Source organism: Chiloscyllium punctatum, chromosome 40 (assembly GCF_047496795.1).
Source record: "Chiloscyllium punctatum isolate Juve2018m chromosome 40, sChiPun1.3, whole genome shotgun sequence".
Taxonomy (NCBI): Eukaryota; Metazoa; Chordata; class Chondrichthyes; order Orectolobiformes; family Hemiscylliidae; genus Chiloscyllium; species Chiloscyllium punctatum.
The window spans coordinates 42,901,109-42,918,542 of record NC_092778.1 but is presented as its reverse complement, the minus strand read 5'-3'; the positions used below and the strand labels follow the sequence as shown (position 1 = coordinate 42,918,542).

At 40.2% G+C, this 17,434-nt stretch overlaps 1 protein-coding gene across 5 annotated transcripts in view; it reads right to left on the bottom strand.

Annotated features, from left to right (window-relative positions):
- Window positions 1-17,434, bottom strand: part of ift140 (intraflagellar transport 140 homolog (Chlamydomonas)) — a 145,557-nt gene that overhangs the window by 25,741 nt on the left and 102,382 nt on the right. For all 5 annotated transcript variants that reach the window (XM_072559663.1, XM_072559662.1, XM_072559665.1 and 2 more), the window contains 2 exons: window positions 7,723-7,900; window positions 1,785-1,975 (listed from right to left, as the gene is read on the bottom strand). In XM_072559663.1, coding sequence (XP_072415764.1) covers window positions 1,785-1,975; window positions 7,723-7,900 — 369 coding nt within the window. The remainder of the gene's footprint in view (window positions 1-1,784; window positions 1,976-7,722; window positions 7,901-17,434) is intronic.

Below are 17,434 nucleotides of genomic sequence, written 5' to 3'. Positions count from 1 at the left end.
CAGTATCTGAGGAGTCGCCAAGAGTTACATTGTGCAATCATCGGCAAATATGACCTTATGATGGAGGGAAGGTCATTGATGAAGTAGCTCAAGATGGTTGAGCTGGGACTCGACTCTGAGGAACTTCTGCAGGTATGTCCTAGAGTTAAGATAACTGACTTCGAACAACACAACCATCTTCCTATGTACCAGGTATGACCCCAACCAGTAGAGGGTTTGCTCCTGAAACGCATGGATTCCAGTTTTGATGCTATCCTCGGTCAAATGTGTGCTGGCTGTCAAGGGCTGTCACCTTCACCTCACCTCTGGAATTCAGCTCTTTTGTCAATATTTGAACCAAGGCTGTAATGAGGCCAGGAGCTGAGTGGCCCTGGTGGAACCCAAAAGTGGTCATCACTGAGCCGATTGTTGCTGAACAGGTGCTGCTGGATAACACTGTTGATGACACCTTCCATCACTACTGTTTATTGAGAATAGATTGATGAGCCAGGTTGGATTTGTTCTGCTTTTTGTATACCTGGGTCATTTTCTACATTGTCAGGTAGATGCCAGTTTTGTACTTGTACTGGAGCTGCTTGTCTAGGGGAGTGGCAAGTTCTGGAACACAAGTCTTCTAATGCCAGAATGTTGTCAGGGCCCATAGCTTTAGCAATATCCAGTGCCTCCAACTGTTTCTAAATATCACATGGAATGAATCTCTACAGCTGAAGACTAGTATCTGTGATGCTGTAGACCTCTGGAGGAGGCTGAGATGGATCATCCATTCTGCATTTCTGGCTGAAGATTCCTGAAAATGCTTCAGTCTTATCTTTTGCACTGATGTGTTGGGTCTTCCATCATTGAGGATGGTGATACATGTGGAGCGTCCTCCTCTAGGGAGTTAACTGTCTACCATGATTCATGACTGGATGTGGCAGAGCTGCAGAACATAGATGTGATTCATTGGTTTTGGAATTGCTTAGCTCTATCCATCATTTGCAGCTTAAACTGTTTGGCTTGGAAGTAGTCCTGATTTCTAGTTTCACCAGCTTGACACCTCATTTTTAGGTATGCCTTGTGCTGGTCCTTGCATGCCATCCTGAGCTTTCAATTGAACCAGGGTTGATCCCCAGGCTTGGTGATAGTGGTTGAATAAGGATATGCCAGGCCACGAGGTTGCAGATTATGCTAGAGTACAATTCTGCTGCTGTTAATGGTCTACAGTGCTCCTCACTGCTACATAGTGAGCTCTAGTGGAAGCACTTGATGGGTAAAGCATAAGTTAGAATTGGTTGCTGAACAGCCTGCCAATGGTTTAACATAAAGAATGGCCAGCTATTTGAGTAAAGTCAGTGAGTCAATCAAGAAACAGTCACGCCTTCAGGAAAAAATGATAAATGTTGCATTCTCAAACTGGGTTTGGACTGTTATAAATATGTTTTTTCCTCAATCTAACAGATCCCCACCATTGATTGAAACAAGAGCAGAACCCTGAGAAATGTCAATAGTTCCTGCTCCAGATACAGCTGTCCCATTCATCACCTTTTTCTACTGCTAAGCCTCTTTCATATCATAAACCTTCATATTTATTAAATATCTACGCTTAGAACTTTGTCAAGTAACTTCTCCAAAGGTGTTCATTGTCTTAATATGATTGGCTCCTCCATCATGTGGGATATCTTGCTAGGAAAATTCTACTGTGTTCAATTAATGTGTGTGTTTGGAGGGGAAAATGTTATGTTTAGTGTATGGCTGTTACATGACTTATATGATCACCCACTACACTTGTTTACATGCACACTTACTGGCTGAGTGCGAGGTGATGATCCCCTAAAGCTTCCAAGTGTTTGGCATAATTGTAGTATGTTGTTCTTAGATGGACTCGATCAAACCCCTCAGCATTTTCAATGGCGTTCTGCCACTGTCCTGAGGCCTGGTAAAACTTGGTAAGGAGGTCATACCGCCTACAGTTTCTGTAAAGCCTCTCTGCATCTTCCTGCAAAGATACAAACAGGAAAATCGCTAATCAGTTGCTGGTCACCTTGAATCACATACTAAGAAGAATGGAACTGGAACAGATGGATGTTTGATGGCCAATGCACTCATGATGAGCTGAAGGACCTCTTTCTGTGCTGTAAAAACTATGCTCTATAACCATTAAATTCACTGAAAATGTTCTACCTTCATGGACAATGATTATGAGTGACATTTGTCCATAAAGTTTAATGACTCCATAAAGCTGTGAAGCTGACCTATACATTTGATATATTAAATGCAATAATATTGATACACTGCATCAGCTGAATAATTAGCTGATCATGTGTATTAGATAAGAATCAGAGGGAGAGTAGTGTAATGCTAATCTTAGAAAAAAATAACCTGGACAATTGCTCTGAAAGATAATTCAAATGCACCACAGCAGCTGGGAAAATTTAAATAAGAATCCTCATAACGATGATGAAACTAGAGGATTGGTATTGTTACAATTATGGTAAACATGGACTACTGACATTCAGCTCCCATCACCTGCTTGTCAGACCTGAAATATTTCATGGACTTTTTATAAAAGAATAAATACTGACCTGAAATGGCTACTGTGTCACCTGACCAGGCTCAGTCAAGTTCATGAAACCATCAGGAGGCAAGGAATAGTCTGACCTAAAATTAAGATTATTATAAAAGGCACTGAAATGCAGATTGGTATCTTATTATGTGGCTAATTTACACCTTTTTGGATGGAGGTTGCCTGCAGATCTTGAAAAAAGCAATGACATATGACACCAGAAACTACAAAAGGAATTATATTTCGAGCAACAGCTTTGCAAAACAAAACTTGATCAGCAAAACTCAAGACAAAAATGGAGTTAAAAATGAGAGCTGGAAAACTCTATGTATCTGTCTGTCTCTCTTAACCTTGAACTCAGTGCTTATAGATGGAAAATAACTTGGGATAAGAGCTATTCATCGAGAACGGAGGAATATTTACAAAGTTTGACAATGCTGAAGAAATAAGACAACAGTTAAACAGTCAAGACTTTAAGTTGCAATTGCTATTACCTTTCCAATTGTGTTAGATACCTTTCACCTTTTTTAACAAAACTTATCAGTTGAGTTGCATATATGTTTAATACTACATTTTTATTAATTTTCTGGATCAATATAATTAAAATTCTACTTCCTTTCACTCAAGAAAACTTTGCAATTTGGTTCCTCCATTTTTATCTCGTTAACTACATTTTAAGTGTCATAGATGCATGCTAAAAGAAATATACAAATATTTGTTACGTGACAATACTATGGCTTTAAGAGGTGTACTTTGGTTTTTTTTGTGAAGGCAGAGGCACCGAGCTGTCTGCTCCAAAGCCAATAAAGCAAACAACTTACGAGGCCTGGTTTCTATTATCCTGGTTTTATTAACTTGGAACAATAGAGCAGCCTGAATGGGTGGGGTCAAGCTCTCAGAGAACCAGGATTTTATTTAGTTTTAGTTTTCAGTAAATTTACTGGGGTCTTGAAGCTGCATGTGGAAGCTCTTACTTCTCTCTCTGTTACAGCCAAAAGCTAGGGTTTTCTTTTGTTGCTATAATTGCAGGTGAGACAATCTATTTTACCAAATTTGCCTTCACCAAGTGTGTTTAGGGATGTTACTACAGTGGAACAATTAATTAGTAGTAGCTAATATATAAATAGTTAAGCATTTTGATAGAGTTACAGTTAAGCCAATTTTTTTGTCTTATGAATTAAAATATGCTTTGTTTCAAGACTGGTTGTTTGTCCACCTGCTGTGAGAGTTGACTGGTAACGCCACTAGGGAGGAAATTCCAGGATTTTGACCCAGATATAGCAAAAGTACAGAGATATATTTCTGAGTCAGGATGGTGAGTGGCTTGGAGGGGAACTTGGTGGTGATGGTGTTCCCCTATATATGCTGCCCTTGTCCTGTTAGATAGAATGAGTCATGGGTTTGGTTAGTGCTGTCAGAGGATTCTTGGAGAATTTCTGCAGTGCATCTTGTAAACAGATGCTCCAACTGAGGTTTGGTGGCAGAGAGAGTGGTATTTGTGGATGTAGTGCCAAACAAGCTGGCTGCTTTGTTCTGGATGATATTTAGTTTTTAAAAGTTTTTGGAGCAGCACTCATCCAGACAAGTGGGTTAACATTCCACCACACTGCTGACATGTGCTTTGTAGATGTTGGACAGGCTTTGGGGAGTCAAGAGTTGAGTTACTCACTGCAGTATTCCCAGCCTTTGACTTGCTGTTGTAGCCCCAGTGTTTATATAGTGAGTCCAGGTGAGGTTCTAATCAATAATAACCTCCAGAATATTTATAGTGGGGGATTCAATGATGGTAATGCTATTGAATGTTATGAAGTGGTAATTAGATTGTCTCTTATTGGTGATAACCACAGGCTGGCATTTGTGTGGTGCAAATGTTACTTGCCACTTGTCAGCCCAAGCTTGGATACTGTCCAGAGCTTGTTGCAATCGAACAGTATCTGAGGAGTCACGAATGTGCAATCATTGGTGAACATCCCCACTTCTGACCTTTTGATGGAGAGAAAATCATATGATGAAGCAGCTGAAAATGGTGGGCCTAGGACACTATCCTGAGGAACTCCTGCAGAGATGTCCTGGATCTGAGATGTATGATAACCAGAAACCATCTTCCTACGTGTCCAGTTTGACTCTAACCACAGGAGAGTTTTCCACTGATACTCACTGATTCCAGTTTTGCGAGGGCTTCCTGATGGCACACTCTGTCAAATGCAGCGTTGATGTCAAGGGTTGTCACACTGACCCCACCTCTGGAAGTCAGCTCTTTCATCCATGTTTGAATCAAGGCTGTTAATGAGGTCAGGAGATGAGTGGCCCTGGCAGAACCCAAACTGGGTGTCACTGATCAAGTTATTGATGAGCAAGTGCTCCTTGATAGCTCTGTTGACAACATCTTCCATCCCTTTACTGATCAGAAAAGATTTACAAGGATGTTGCCAGGGTTGGAGGACTTAAGCTACAGGGAGAGGCTGAACAGGCTGGGGCTGTTTTCCCTGGAGCATCGGAGGCTGAGGGGTGACCTTATAGAGGTTTACAAAATTATGAGGGGCATGGATAGGATAAATAGGCAAAGTCTTTTCCCTGAGGTCAGGGAGTCCAGAACTAGAGGGCATAGGTTTAGGGTGAGCGGGGAAGGATATAAAAGAGACCTCAAGGGTGCTGGCAGGTGGGACTAGATTGGGTTGGGATATCTGGTCGGCATGGACGGGTTGGACCGAAGAGTCTGTTTCCACGCTGTACATCTCTATGACTCTATAATCAAGCGTAGACTGACTGTGCAGTAACTGACCTGGTTGGATTTGTCCTGCCTTTTATGTACAGGACATACCTGGGTAAATTTCCACATTGTCGTGTAGATGCCAGTGTTGTAACTGTACTGGAACAGCTTGGCTGAGGGAGTGGCAACTTCTGGAGCACAAATCTTCAGTATGATTACTGGAAAGTTGTCAGGGTCCATAGTCTTTGCAGTATCTAGTGTCTTGGACCGTTTCTTGGTATCACATGGAGTGAATCCAATTGGTTGAAGATTGCTAGGGACCACTGGAGAAGGCCGAGATAGATCATCCACTCGGCATGTCTGGCTGAGGACTGTTGTGAAAGCTTCAGTCCTATCTTTTGCACTGATGTGCTGGGCTCTTCCATCATTGAGAATGAGGATTTGTGAGGAGTTTCCTCTTCCAACGAGTGGAACTGGATGTGGCAGAACTGCAGAATTTAGGTTTGATCCATTAGGAGATCGGTTAGCTCTGTCACTTGTTGCTTGTGCTTTTTAGCACGCAAGTAGTCATGTTTGCTGGTTTCACCAGGTTGACACCTCATTTTCAGGTATGGCTGGTATGCCCTCCTGCACTCTCCATTGAACCAGGGAAAAACCCTTGCCTTCATGGGAATAGTTCAGTGGGGGATATGCCAGGTCATAAGGTTACAGATTGTGCTGGAGTATAATTCTGCTGCTGTTAATGGCCCGTGGATGCCTAGTCTTGAGTTGTTAGATCTGTTCGAAGTCTCTCCCATTTAGCACAGTGATAGTGCCACACAACATGATGGAGGTTATTCTCAATGTGAAAATGGGAGTTCATCTCCACAAGAACGGAGTTGTGATCACTCTTACTGATTCTGTTTTGGACAGATGCATCTGCAGCTGACAGGTTGGTAAGGATGAAGTCAAGTATGTTTTTCCCCCCTTGTTGGTATCCTCAGCACCTGCAGCAGACCTAGTTTAGTAGCCATGTCCATTAGGACCCAACCAGCTCAAGTAGTAGTACTGCTGTCAAGCTACTCTTGGTGGTTGAAATCCCCCACCAGAGTACATTTTGTGTCCTTGCCATTCTCGGTGCTTCCTCCAAGTGTTGTTCAACATGGAGGAATACCAAATCATCACCTGAGAGAGGATGGTATGTGGTAATCAGCAGGAGGCTTCCTTGCCCATGTTTAACCTGAAGTCATGAGATTTCATAGGGTCCGGAGTCAACGTTGAGGATTCCCAGGGCAACTCCCTCCTGAATGTATACCACAGTATCACAACCTCTGCTGGAACTGTCCTGCTGGTAGGACAGGACATACTTAGGGATGGTGATGGAAGAGTCTGGGATATTGATGCCATGAGTGTGACTATGCCAGGTTGTTGCTTAACTAATGTGTGAGATAGCTCTCCCAACTTTGGTACTAACCCCAGATGTTAGTAAGGAAGACTTTGCAGGGTTGATAGGGCTGTTTCTGCCATTGTTTTTTCTGATGCCTAGGTCGATGCCAGGTGATCCATCCAGTTTCATTTCTTTGAGACTTTGTAGTGATTAGTACAACTGAATGGCTTGCAAGGCCATTTCAGAGGGCAGTTGAGAGTCATCCATATTGCTGTGGATCTGGAGTGTGGGCCAGACCAAGTGAGGATGGCAGATGGGTTTTTCTGACAATTAACAATGATTTCATGGTTATCAGTAAATTCTTAATTCCAGATTTTTTAAAAATTGAATTCAAATTCCACCATTTGCCACGGTGGGAATTAAACTCAGATTCGCAGAACATTAGCTGGGTCTCTGGATTAATAGTTTAGCGATAATACCACTAGGCCATTGCCTTGTCTCAACTTGACTCTGAAACGGCTGTTAGACACTCAATTGTATCAAAACATTATCGAAACGTTGAACACGAATGGCATTGACCTCAACAACAGAAACAACAAACACATTCCGAGGGACAAGTGCACTATTTTCCATATGCCTAAATGATTGCAGCTTAACAAGAAGATCGAGACCATACGAGGCAAAGTAACCTACTTGATCGACATCTGAATCACCACTCCCACACACTGGTAACATTTTGTATCATTAACACTGCAGCAAATCACCAAGGCCCATTGGCAGCATCTTCTAAACCTGTAAATGCCTAGAAGAACTAGGGGAGCAGACACATGGGACCACCACCAGATCTACAAGTTACCTTACAAAGTCACAAAGCATCTTAACTTGGAAATATATTACCATTTTTTCACCTAGAAATCTCTTCCAAACAGCTTTGTGAATGTACCTATCCCAAATGAACTGCAGCAGTTCAAGTTGACTCATCACCACCTTCTCAAGGGATGGGTGATAAAGTTTGGTCTTACTAGTTTGGCTCACACTCGTGGGTAAATTTAAATATTGTATGTGATGCACTTTACACTGAGCTGGGAAGATTCTGCCACCTACCAGCATTCCCAACTGTATTGCAAGCATGGCCACTCGTGCATCTAATTCCGGCTCCTGTTCAGCCTCTCGTAGGGCTCTGGCTCCCCTGGCATGGCCCATGTTCCCCAGACATACCTTGGCCACGTCTAATCGCCGTGTCTTCACACACATCCTTGCCATATTCTCCCACACCGCCTCACTGCAGGAAAGAATAAAGAGTGCTAAACATGATACACATTGTTGTTATAATCCCTTAGGATCTACTGCTTGGATAGAGCTTAAAGCAAACGTCAATGATTTTACCTTATTTCAAATGGCCCCTACAGGTAAATTGCAATAGAATGCACTATTAATAGGGATGTTGACTAACATGTTACACATAGAATAATTAATCATTAGTAAAGGTAAAGTTGCCATAGTCCTACCAGACCATGCAGCTGCTCTCTCATTGGAGACACTAGCTCACTGGTGTTTGTTTAACCTGAGAGTCATCTCGCCTCAGGTGAGGGTTGAGAAAGAGACTCCTTCATGGTAACCTCAGCCGGTCTGGGAATTGAACTCATTCAATTGGTATTACGCACACTGTTGGCATTACTGCCATCCAGCCGACTGAGCTAACCAATTATCATTAGAAGACTGTAAACAAAATCAAAATAGTGAGAATTCTGGAGATCTGAAATAAAAACAAGAGCTGGAGAAACTCAGCAGGTCTGGCAGCATTTTTTGACAAAGAAACAGAGGTAATGTTTTGAGTCCAATGGGACTTCCCTTCAAACTGAATAGATGTGGAAAAGTGATGGGTTTAATGCTGTTGAAAGAGATGGGGAGACCAAGTAGAATAGTGCAGAAAGTTCTTTGCTCTCTAACTTTCTCCTGACTTTCCCCTTAGTTTCACTTGAATCCATTCCAGCTAAAGGATTGAATACATTGACATAGGTTTATTTATATTGATGTTTCTTCTTATACTAAATGTATAGAATATGTAAATTTTAAAAACAAACAGGAAGAGGGATTGTAGCAGAACTGTCAACAGTTAGCAGTAGCCTTGCATTGCTAACCACTGTTGTGGTTCACAGCTTCTGTACCCGGTGGCTCTTTAAAGTAATTACTCCTTGCCACCAATTTAGCCTTGATGTATTGCTTAGAATGAAGACCACAACTGCTTTTCTCCATTTCAACACTGAGAATTTCATCCAACACAGCAACATTTCAGAATGTAGGAGCCTGGGTTGGTTCTCCCTCACAAGACCAGAACTGAGCACATCATAGCTTAAATATACTAGATCCATCTTAGCTCATTGAACTGTAGTGCATGATATAAATGAACGAGTGTATACTAAATTCAAATCTCATTGGACTAAGAAGGCAGCACAATCCATGTTGTACAATTGTACGGAGATTCTTGTGGTGATCAAGATAATCCATTTTGCATTAAGCCTTTAAGCTTAAGTACTTGCAGAACTATGCTGACAGTTGTCATAAATCATTGAGATTAACAGATAATATCATAGCGCTAATGTTACTAAACTAGTAATCCAGAGGCCTGAAAGAATACTCCAGAGACAGGAGTTCAAACCCATGGCAACTGTAGGAATTCACATGTCAGAAACACCCTTGCCTTGAGGTTAAACACCATATTCAAATATTTAATTATGAATTTTCTCACACTTCATGTATGCTTATGGATTAATTCGCCTTATGGCCGTAACTGGACACATTCTATTCTTTTTTTTAGAAATGTAATTTAGAAAGACTGAAAAACAAAAGCAAGATTTTACATGATTAGAGGATGAACTAGAAGAAAGAGGTCTTGAAAGCTGAACTCCAGCATCGAAATGGGGACCTTCAAGAGTAAATGATTATTGTGCGTTGCCTATGAATATTTTCACTTCACTCTTAATAGTGGTATTTAGATCTCTTATTTTTGGTACAGAGATAGGGATCTAAGCCTTTGTTTGTCTTTAATACGTTGAAACAATGGCTACTGAAGCTGCTGAAAGGCATTCATGGCCTTGAGAACACTCAGTAGAAATGAAATGACTACCAAGGGAAGATCAGGATCACAAAACTGTTGCCAATATTATGATCAGAGAACAGTTTTTATTGTTTTACTTTTATTTGATTTATTTTATTCCAGTCAATGAATGAATTTGAAGATTAACTGAAGGATTCAAAGGCAGTTTGTTAACTGAAGGTGATACAGAATTGACAGATCATCTTACATTATAGAACTCAGAGGCAGATATTGAACTACATCAGGGAAAGGAGAACATACCTGGACACTTTATTCCAGAGAGTGGTCTCACCCCTCAGACTAGGTAATTCAAAACTGGTCTGTGATCAGAGACATCAAGGTGAGACAGGTATAAGGATCCAAGGGCTGCAATCGAGAAGCTCAACCCCTGCAACTGTTCGACAGACCAGAGGTTGTTGCAAACTGTGTGAATGAGGATAGGGACTGCAAGGAGAATAAATGAACTGTTCATGGCACCTTTATGATGTCTCGAGCAGCTACAGGACATTTTGAAAGAAGATGGTGAATAGCAAGTGGTTGTGGTACAAATTACGATACGGGGATATCAAGTCAAACTAAATCAGTCTCACTATCATTGGATTCGCAACACAGTGAAATTAAAATATTCAATAATCCTCAAAATTGCCCAGTTGTTTCTAACCAGACTTTATGAATAACAGATCACAGACACCAAATTTGTAGCTTAAACAACAATGAACAAATTATTACTAATACAGTAACATTAGCAGGATATCAAGGCTGAAGAGATGGTGTGAGAGAAGGATTTCAGATTGCTGGGGCATTGGGACCATTTCTGGGGGAGGCAGGACCATTACAAATTGGATGGGTTACGACTGGCAGAACTGATGTCATAGTGGGGCATTTGCTAGAGTAGTTGGGGAGGCTTTAAACTTAAATGGAAAGGTATGGGAACCCTTGCAAGGAATCAGACGAAGGGGAATCAAAGACAAGAGCAAAAGCAGTGGAATAAGAAAGGAGACAGGCAGAGAAATCAAGAGCTGGGATCAACCAAGGCCATAGTGAAAAATAATGGGAACAGGGCACAATTTTGAAAAGACAAGCCTTAGCCATGGAGCATTTACAATAAAATGGATCAATTTTATGGATCAATTTCCAAAGTAATAATAAAATGGATCAATGGATCATGCAAATAGAAGAATATCGATATAATACAGGTGGGAATATGGAGACATGGTTGCAGGGTGACTAGCAATGGGAACAGAACATCCAGGGATGTTCAGTATTATGGAAGAATGGACAAAAAGGAAAAGAGTTGCATTGCTGGTTAAGGAAGAAATTAATATAATAATAAGGAAGGACATTAGCTCAGACAATGTGAAATTTATATGGGTATGGCTGTGAAATATCATTGGGTAAAAGCATTAGTGGGGTTCTATATAGACTCCAAACTGTAGGCATGATGTTGTGAATGACATTAAACAGGAAATTAGAGATACATGCAATAGAAGCACACCTGCAGTAATGACTGACTTGTTTCTGTATATAGATGGGCAAATCGAATGGGTAACAATGTCAAAGAGGAGGGATTCCTGGAATAAATAAAGGATAATATTTGGAACAATACATTGAAGAACCAACTGGAGACTGGGTATTGTGTAATGAGAAAGGCAAAATTGGCAATCTAGTTGTGTGAGGCTTCTTGGAGATGAGCAATCATAACATGATAGAGTTCTTCATCAAGATGGAGACTGAGATAGTTGATCCTGAGACCAGGGTCCTGAACCTAAATAGAGTAAACTGTGATGGTATGAGATGCGAGTTGTATATTTATAGATTAAGGAGAGATATTTAAAGGGACAATGGTGGAAAGGCAAATATTCAAACAGCAAATGGGTGGTGAAACAATTGTTAATTTTTGTTTGATGCAAAAGTAAATTGGGAAAGTTTGCCAAACCATAGCTGACAAAGGAAATTTGAGATTTTATAAGATCTAAGGAAGAAGCAATAAAATTGGCCTGAAAAACAAACACAGACCTGAGAAGTGGGAACAGTTTAGAATTCAGCAAAAGAGGACAAAGGGATTTATTAAGAAAAAAAATGGAGTACAAGTCAAAGTTTGCAGGAAACATTAAAACTTACTGTAAAAGTTTCTATGGACATGTTTGGTGAAGACAAAAAATAGATTCTTTACAGTAAGAAACTGAGAAATTTATAATGTGGAACAAAGAAATGCCTAACCAACTAAATACATACTTTTGTTTTGTGTTCACAAAGGAGGACACAAGTAACATATCAGTAATGTTGGGGAGCACAGAGTTTAGTAAAAGGAAGGAATCAAATGAAATCAGTATTAGATAGGAAATAGTGTTTGGTAAATTGATGCAATTTCTTATGAAGTTGTAGACATGTACTGTACTTTTAAGGGAGCTGAAACTTCTGGATGGCACAGAGTGTGCTAAAAAATTTTAAGATGTAACATTTGGTTGTGAAACAAATAGCTGGAGCTGCTTTGCCACGGTACACAACAAATTGAAATTCGGCCAATCAGTTTAAATTATGCCCCAGATACCAAAATCCAATCAAATTTGAATTTTACTGTTTTGAATGACATCAAACTAATTAGCCAGTCTGATATTTTGGGGTATATAAAATCGGGCATTTCGAACAGTTCGGAAGAACAGCAAAGACCAGCCAAGCATCAACAGACTACCAGCGGAATAACTCTCTGAAAGCCTGTCAATAAGAAGGTTGTGCAGCAAAAGACCGAAGATGATAGAGAGGAATCTACAGAGGAGGTTTGACATCCAAAGACAACAACTGGTTTTGAAAATTGATTTGCTGTAAATTTAAGAGGGAATTTATTGGACCAGTATTGCGGAGTGGGAGGTAAAAATAGGTTTAATAGAAAGGAGTTGTAAATACTGGTTGTTTAATATTCTCTTTTGGATTTAAGAATAAAATTGTTAATTTCTTCTTTAAAGAGTGATATTTGGGATAGTTCTTTGCCACTTGAAATTTAACAGATTATAGCACAAGGTGAGCTTTTCTATGTGTCTGGTTTAAAGTAGCAGAAGGGTTTACCCTGTGTTGTAACAGATTGAACGCCATTAATCCCCAGGGTGATGTACATAATCTACATCCCACAGTAGTTAAGGAAAAAGTTCCCCAGAAATAGTTGATGTATTGATGGTTCCCTTATTGTCTACAGTTTTGGTCTCTTTATCTGACAAAAGATTTTCTTGTAATAGAGGGTGAGCAGCAAGGATTCACCAGACAGATTCTAGAAATGGTAAGATTGACATATGAGGAGAATTTGAATCAATTAGGATTATACTCACTGGAGGTCCGAAAAATTGGGAGGGGCGGTTGTTGTGTGAGGTTGGTTCTGATTGAGACCTATTAGATTCTAATAGGACTAGACAGGGTACATGCAGGAAGGATGTTCCCAATGGCGGGGATGTCCATAATCAAGGGTCACAGTCTAAGGATATGGGATAAAATTACAGGATTGAAATGGGGAGAAATTCCTTCTACCAGGGAATGGTGAGCCTGTTGAATTCACTCCCACAGAAAACAGTCAAGGTCAGTACATACTATGATTTCAAAAGGAAATTGGATATAGCACTTGGGGCTAAAGGGATTAAAGGATATGGGGAAAAGCAGGATTAGGCTATTGAGTTGCATGATCAGCCATGGATGAGCAGCTATGAATGGTGAGCAGGCTCGAAGTGTCAAATGGCATAATCCTGGTCCTATTTTCTGTTCCTACGTCTATGAAGGGAGACATCCAAGTGAGGTGGGGGAAATAGTAATTGTAGATGACAGTATAATTAGAGGGATAGACACTGTTCTCTGCAGCTGTGAGCAGGAATCTCAAAGGCTGTGTCACCTATGCAGTGCCAGGGTTAAGGTTGCCAACAACTGGTAAGACTGGAAAGGGATTGTTTTGCTGAAATACTTCAAATAGTTTGGAGATAAATTATAAAACAGAATCTCCAAAGTAATAATCTCTGGACCACAACCTGAGCCATGGGAAAACTTGCATAGGATAATTTTAAAATAGGAGTTAAATGTGTGGCTCAAAGGATGGTGTGGATGGAATGGCTTTCAGTTTGTGGAACACTGGCAGCAGTACTAGGGTACAAGGGAGCTGTTTTAGTGGGATAAGCTTCACTTGAAGCATGCAGAGACCAGTGTCCTGGAGAACTGAATAGTTAGGTTTGTAGAGAGAGCTTTAAAGTAGTTGAGTAGGGGAAGGGCATTGAGAGAAGGGAAATGTAGCCTTAAAAAGTAGGAGGCAGCATTATTGCTCTTTGCATAACCCAGAATAGGAGGGGGAGAGATGGATCATGCAAACATAGAAAAACAACAGTAAGTAGGGTCAAAGGGGCAATAAAATTGCAAAAAAGGCAAAATTAATGGTTCTTTACGTGGATATGCATCATATTAAGAACAAAGTAAATTAATTAATACACAAAGACAAATTAATGGGTACGATCATTTGGCCAATATAGAGAGATAGTTACAAGGAGATCAAACTGGAACTAAAATTCAACACTATGTGCCATTTCAAAAGGACAGACAGGAGGGAAAGGGTGGTGGGGTAACATTGTTAGTTTGGATGGATGAAGAATGATTGTAAGAAATGATCTTGGATTAGAAAATTGGGGTCCATTTGAGTGCAGCTAAGAAATAAAAAGGGCAAAAAAAGACATTGTTAGAAGTCTTAGACCTCCTAACAGTAGCTACACAATAGGATAGAGAATAAATCAGGAGATAAAGAATGCATGTTATGGGTGACTTTAATCTTCATGTAGTTTTGGAAAATTAGACTGGTAGAGGTAGCCACAAGGAAGAATTTATCGTGTAGTTTAATTTTCTAGAACAATACGTTGTGGATACCAGATTATTTTGCATCTGGTAATGTGATATGAGGTAAGTTTAATATTGAAAATCACACAACAGCAGGTTCTAGTTCAAGAGATGTATTTGGAAGTATAAGCTTTCAGAGCGCTGCTCCTTCGTCAGGTAGCTAGTGGGACAGGATCATAGAACACAGAATTTATAGTAAAAGTAACTGATGCAAAGTATTGAAAGTTTAGAAAATGATGTCAAAGTAAAATAAGAAACTGTGGTCATAATATGGTGGAATTTAGCATTCAGTTTGAGAGGGAGAAACCTGGGGTCAGAAACAACGGTGCTCAGCTTAAATAAGAGCAATTTTTTTACAAAGAAATGAGGGCAGAGGTAGCTCGAGTGGACAGGGAAAGGAGTCTAACTGAAATGGCAGACATTTAAGAAAATAGTTCATGACTCACTTCAAAAATATATCCCAATAAGAAGGAAGGATTCCAAGATGGGAAGAAACCAACAATGGTTAACCAGGGAAGGTAAAGATATGATCAAATTGAAAGAAAAATATACAATATACAAGATTAGTGGCACGCCAGAGGATTTTAGTTGTCTATTGTTAATTTTTTAAAAAGAAGATTAACATTAAGGGTAAACTTGCAAGTAACGTAACAACAGACAGCAACAGATTATATTCTCTAATTATATAAAGAGAGAGAGGCCAAAATTAAGATAGGTTCCTTAGAGAACCAAGCTAGGGAAATAATAATAGAGAACCAGTAAATGGCAGAGGAGTTGAATAAATGTTTTGCAAAAACCTTCACAATTGAAGACACTAATTACATTCTGGAATTACTATTAATCAAAAGGTAAAAATAACAGAAGAAATAAATGGAACATTACTTTAAAGAAAATGTGCTCAGGAAATTAACAGAGCTAAAGCCTGACAAATCTCCTGATGGGATGCATCCTAGGATTTGAAAGGAAGTAACTATTGAGTTAGTTGATGCACTGGTAGTAATGCTTCAGGAATACTTAGACTCTGGAAAAGTTCCTAAGAATAGAAAAACTGTTAAAGTAAAATCCTTATTTAAAAAGGGAAGGAGACAAAAATCAGTTAACTACAGGACAATTAGCTTAACATCCATTACTGGGAAAATATTAGAGTCTCTAACAAAGGATGTAATAGCAGAACATATACAAATACATAATATGATCAAACAGAGTCAGCGTGGCTTCACAAAAGGAAAATCATGCTTGGCAAATTTATTAGGATTCTTTGAGGTAACATGGAAGGGGAAACATTCTCCCCATGTCTGCATGGGTTTCCTCTGGGTGCTCTGGTTCAATGTATATTTAGGCTTCAAAGGTGTTTGATAAGGTACCATATATCAGGCTACTTAAAAATATAGTCGAAAGTGTGATGCTAAAAAGGCACAGCAGGTCAGGCAGCATCCGAGGAGCAGGGGAATCCATATTTCGGGCATAAGCCCTTCATCAGGAATCTGCTTATGCTCGAAACATTGATTCTCCTGCTCCTCGGATGCTGCTTGACCTGCTGTGCTTTTCCAGCACCACACTCTCGACTCTGATCTCTAGTATCTGCAGTCCTCACTTTCTCCTACTTAAAAATATAACAACGCATAGTGTTGGAACTAATGTATTAGCACTGACCAGGAATTGGCTAATTAACAGAAGATACTTCAAAAAGAAGGGCACCTTCAGGAAGGCAACTTGTAGCTGGTGGAGTGCCACAGTGATCAGTGCTAGGCCACAATTATTGTGAATACATATTAATGATTTAGATGAGGAAAGTGAATGCACTGTAGCCAGATTTGCAGATCATAGAATCCCTACAGTGTGGAAATAGCCTTTTCAGCCCATCAAGCCCACACCTACCCTCTGAAGAGCATCCCATTCAGGCCCATCCCCTACTCTATCCCTGTAACCCTGCATTTCCCCGGCTAATACACTAAGCCTGCACATTCCCATACACTATGGGCAATTTGGAATGGCCAATCCACCTAACCTGCACATCTTTGGACTGTGGGAGGAAACCAGAGCACCCAGAGGAAACCCATGCAGACACAGGGAGAATGTGCAAACACCACACAATTGACAGAGGCTGGAATTGAACCCGGGTCTCTGGCACTGTGAGACAGCAGTGCTAACCACTCAGTCACTATGCCAATGACACAAAAATAGGTGAGAAAGCAAGAGGTGAGGATGACACAAAAAGGGATATAGACATGTTAATGAATGGGCAAAAACTTGGCAGATGGAATATAATGTGAAAAAATGATAGGTTATGTACTTTGGCAGGGAGAACAATGATTGGTTCTGGGCCCTCTTTTGTTTGTCATTTATATAACTGACTTGGATGAGAATACAAAAGGCATGTTTATTAAGTTTGCAGACACCAAAACTAATGGCTTCGTAGACAGTGAACAAAGTTTTCTAAGATTACAAAGGATCTTGATCAAATGGATCAATGGGCTGAAAAACGACAGATGGAGTTCAGTCTGGATAAATGCAAGGTATTGCATTTTGGTACAATAAACAAGAGTAGAACTTATTACAATTAACGTTAGAGTGTTGGGTGGTGTTGTAGAACAGAGGGACCTAGAGGTCCAGGTACATAATTCTTGAAGTTTGCATCACATCGAGACAGGAAGATTAAAAAGGCATTTAGCACACTTGCATCCTTTGCTCAGTCCTTTGAGTATAGGAGTTGGGAAGTCATGTTGAGATTGTACATTGGTGAGGCCTCTTCTGGAATATTGCATCCAGTTCTGGTCACCCAGTTATAGGAAGGACAGTATTAAGCTGGAAAAGGTTCAGAAGAGATCTACCAAGATACTGCCGGGTATGACAGGTTTTAATTAT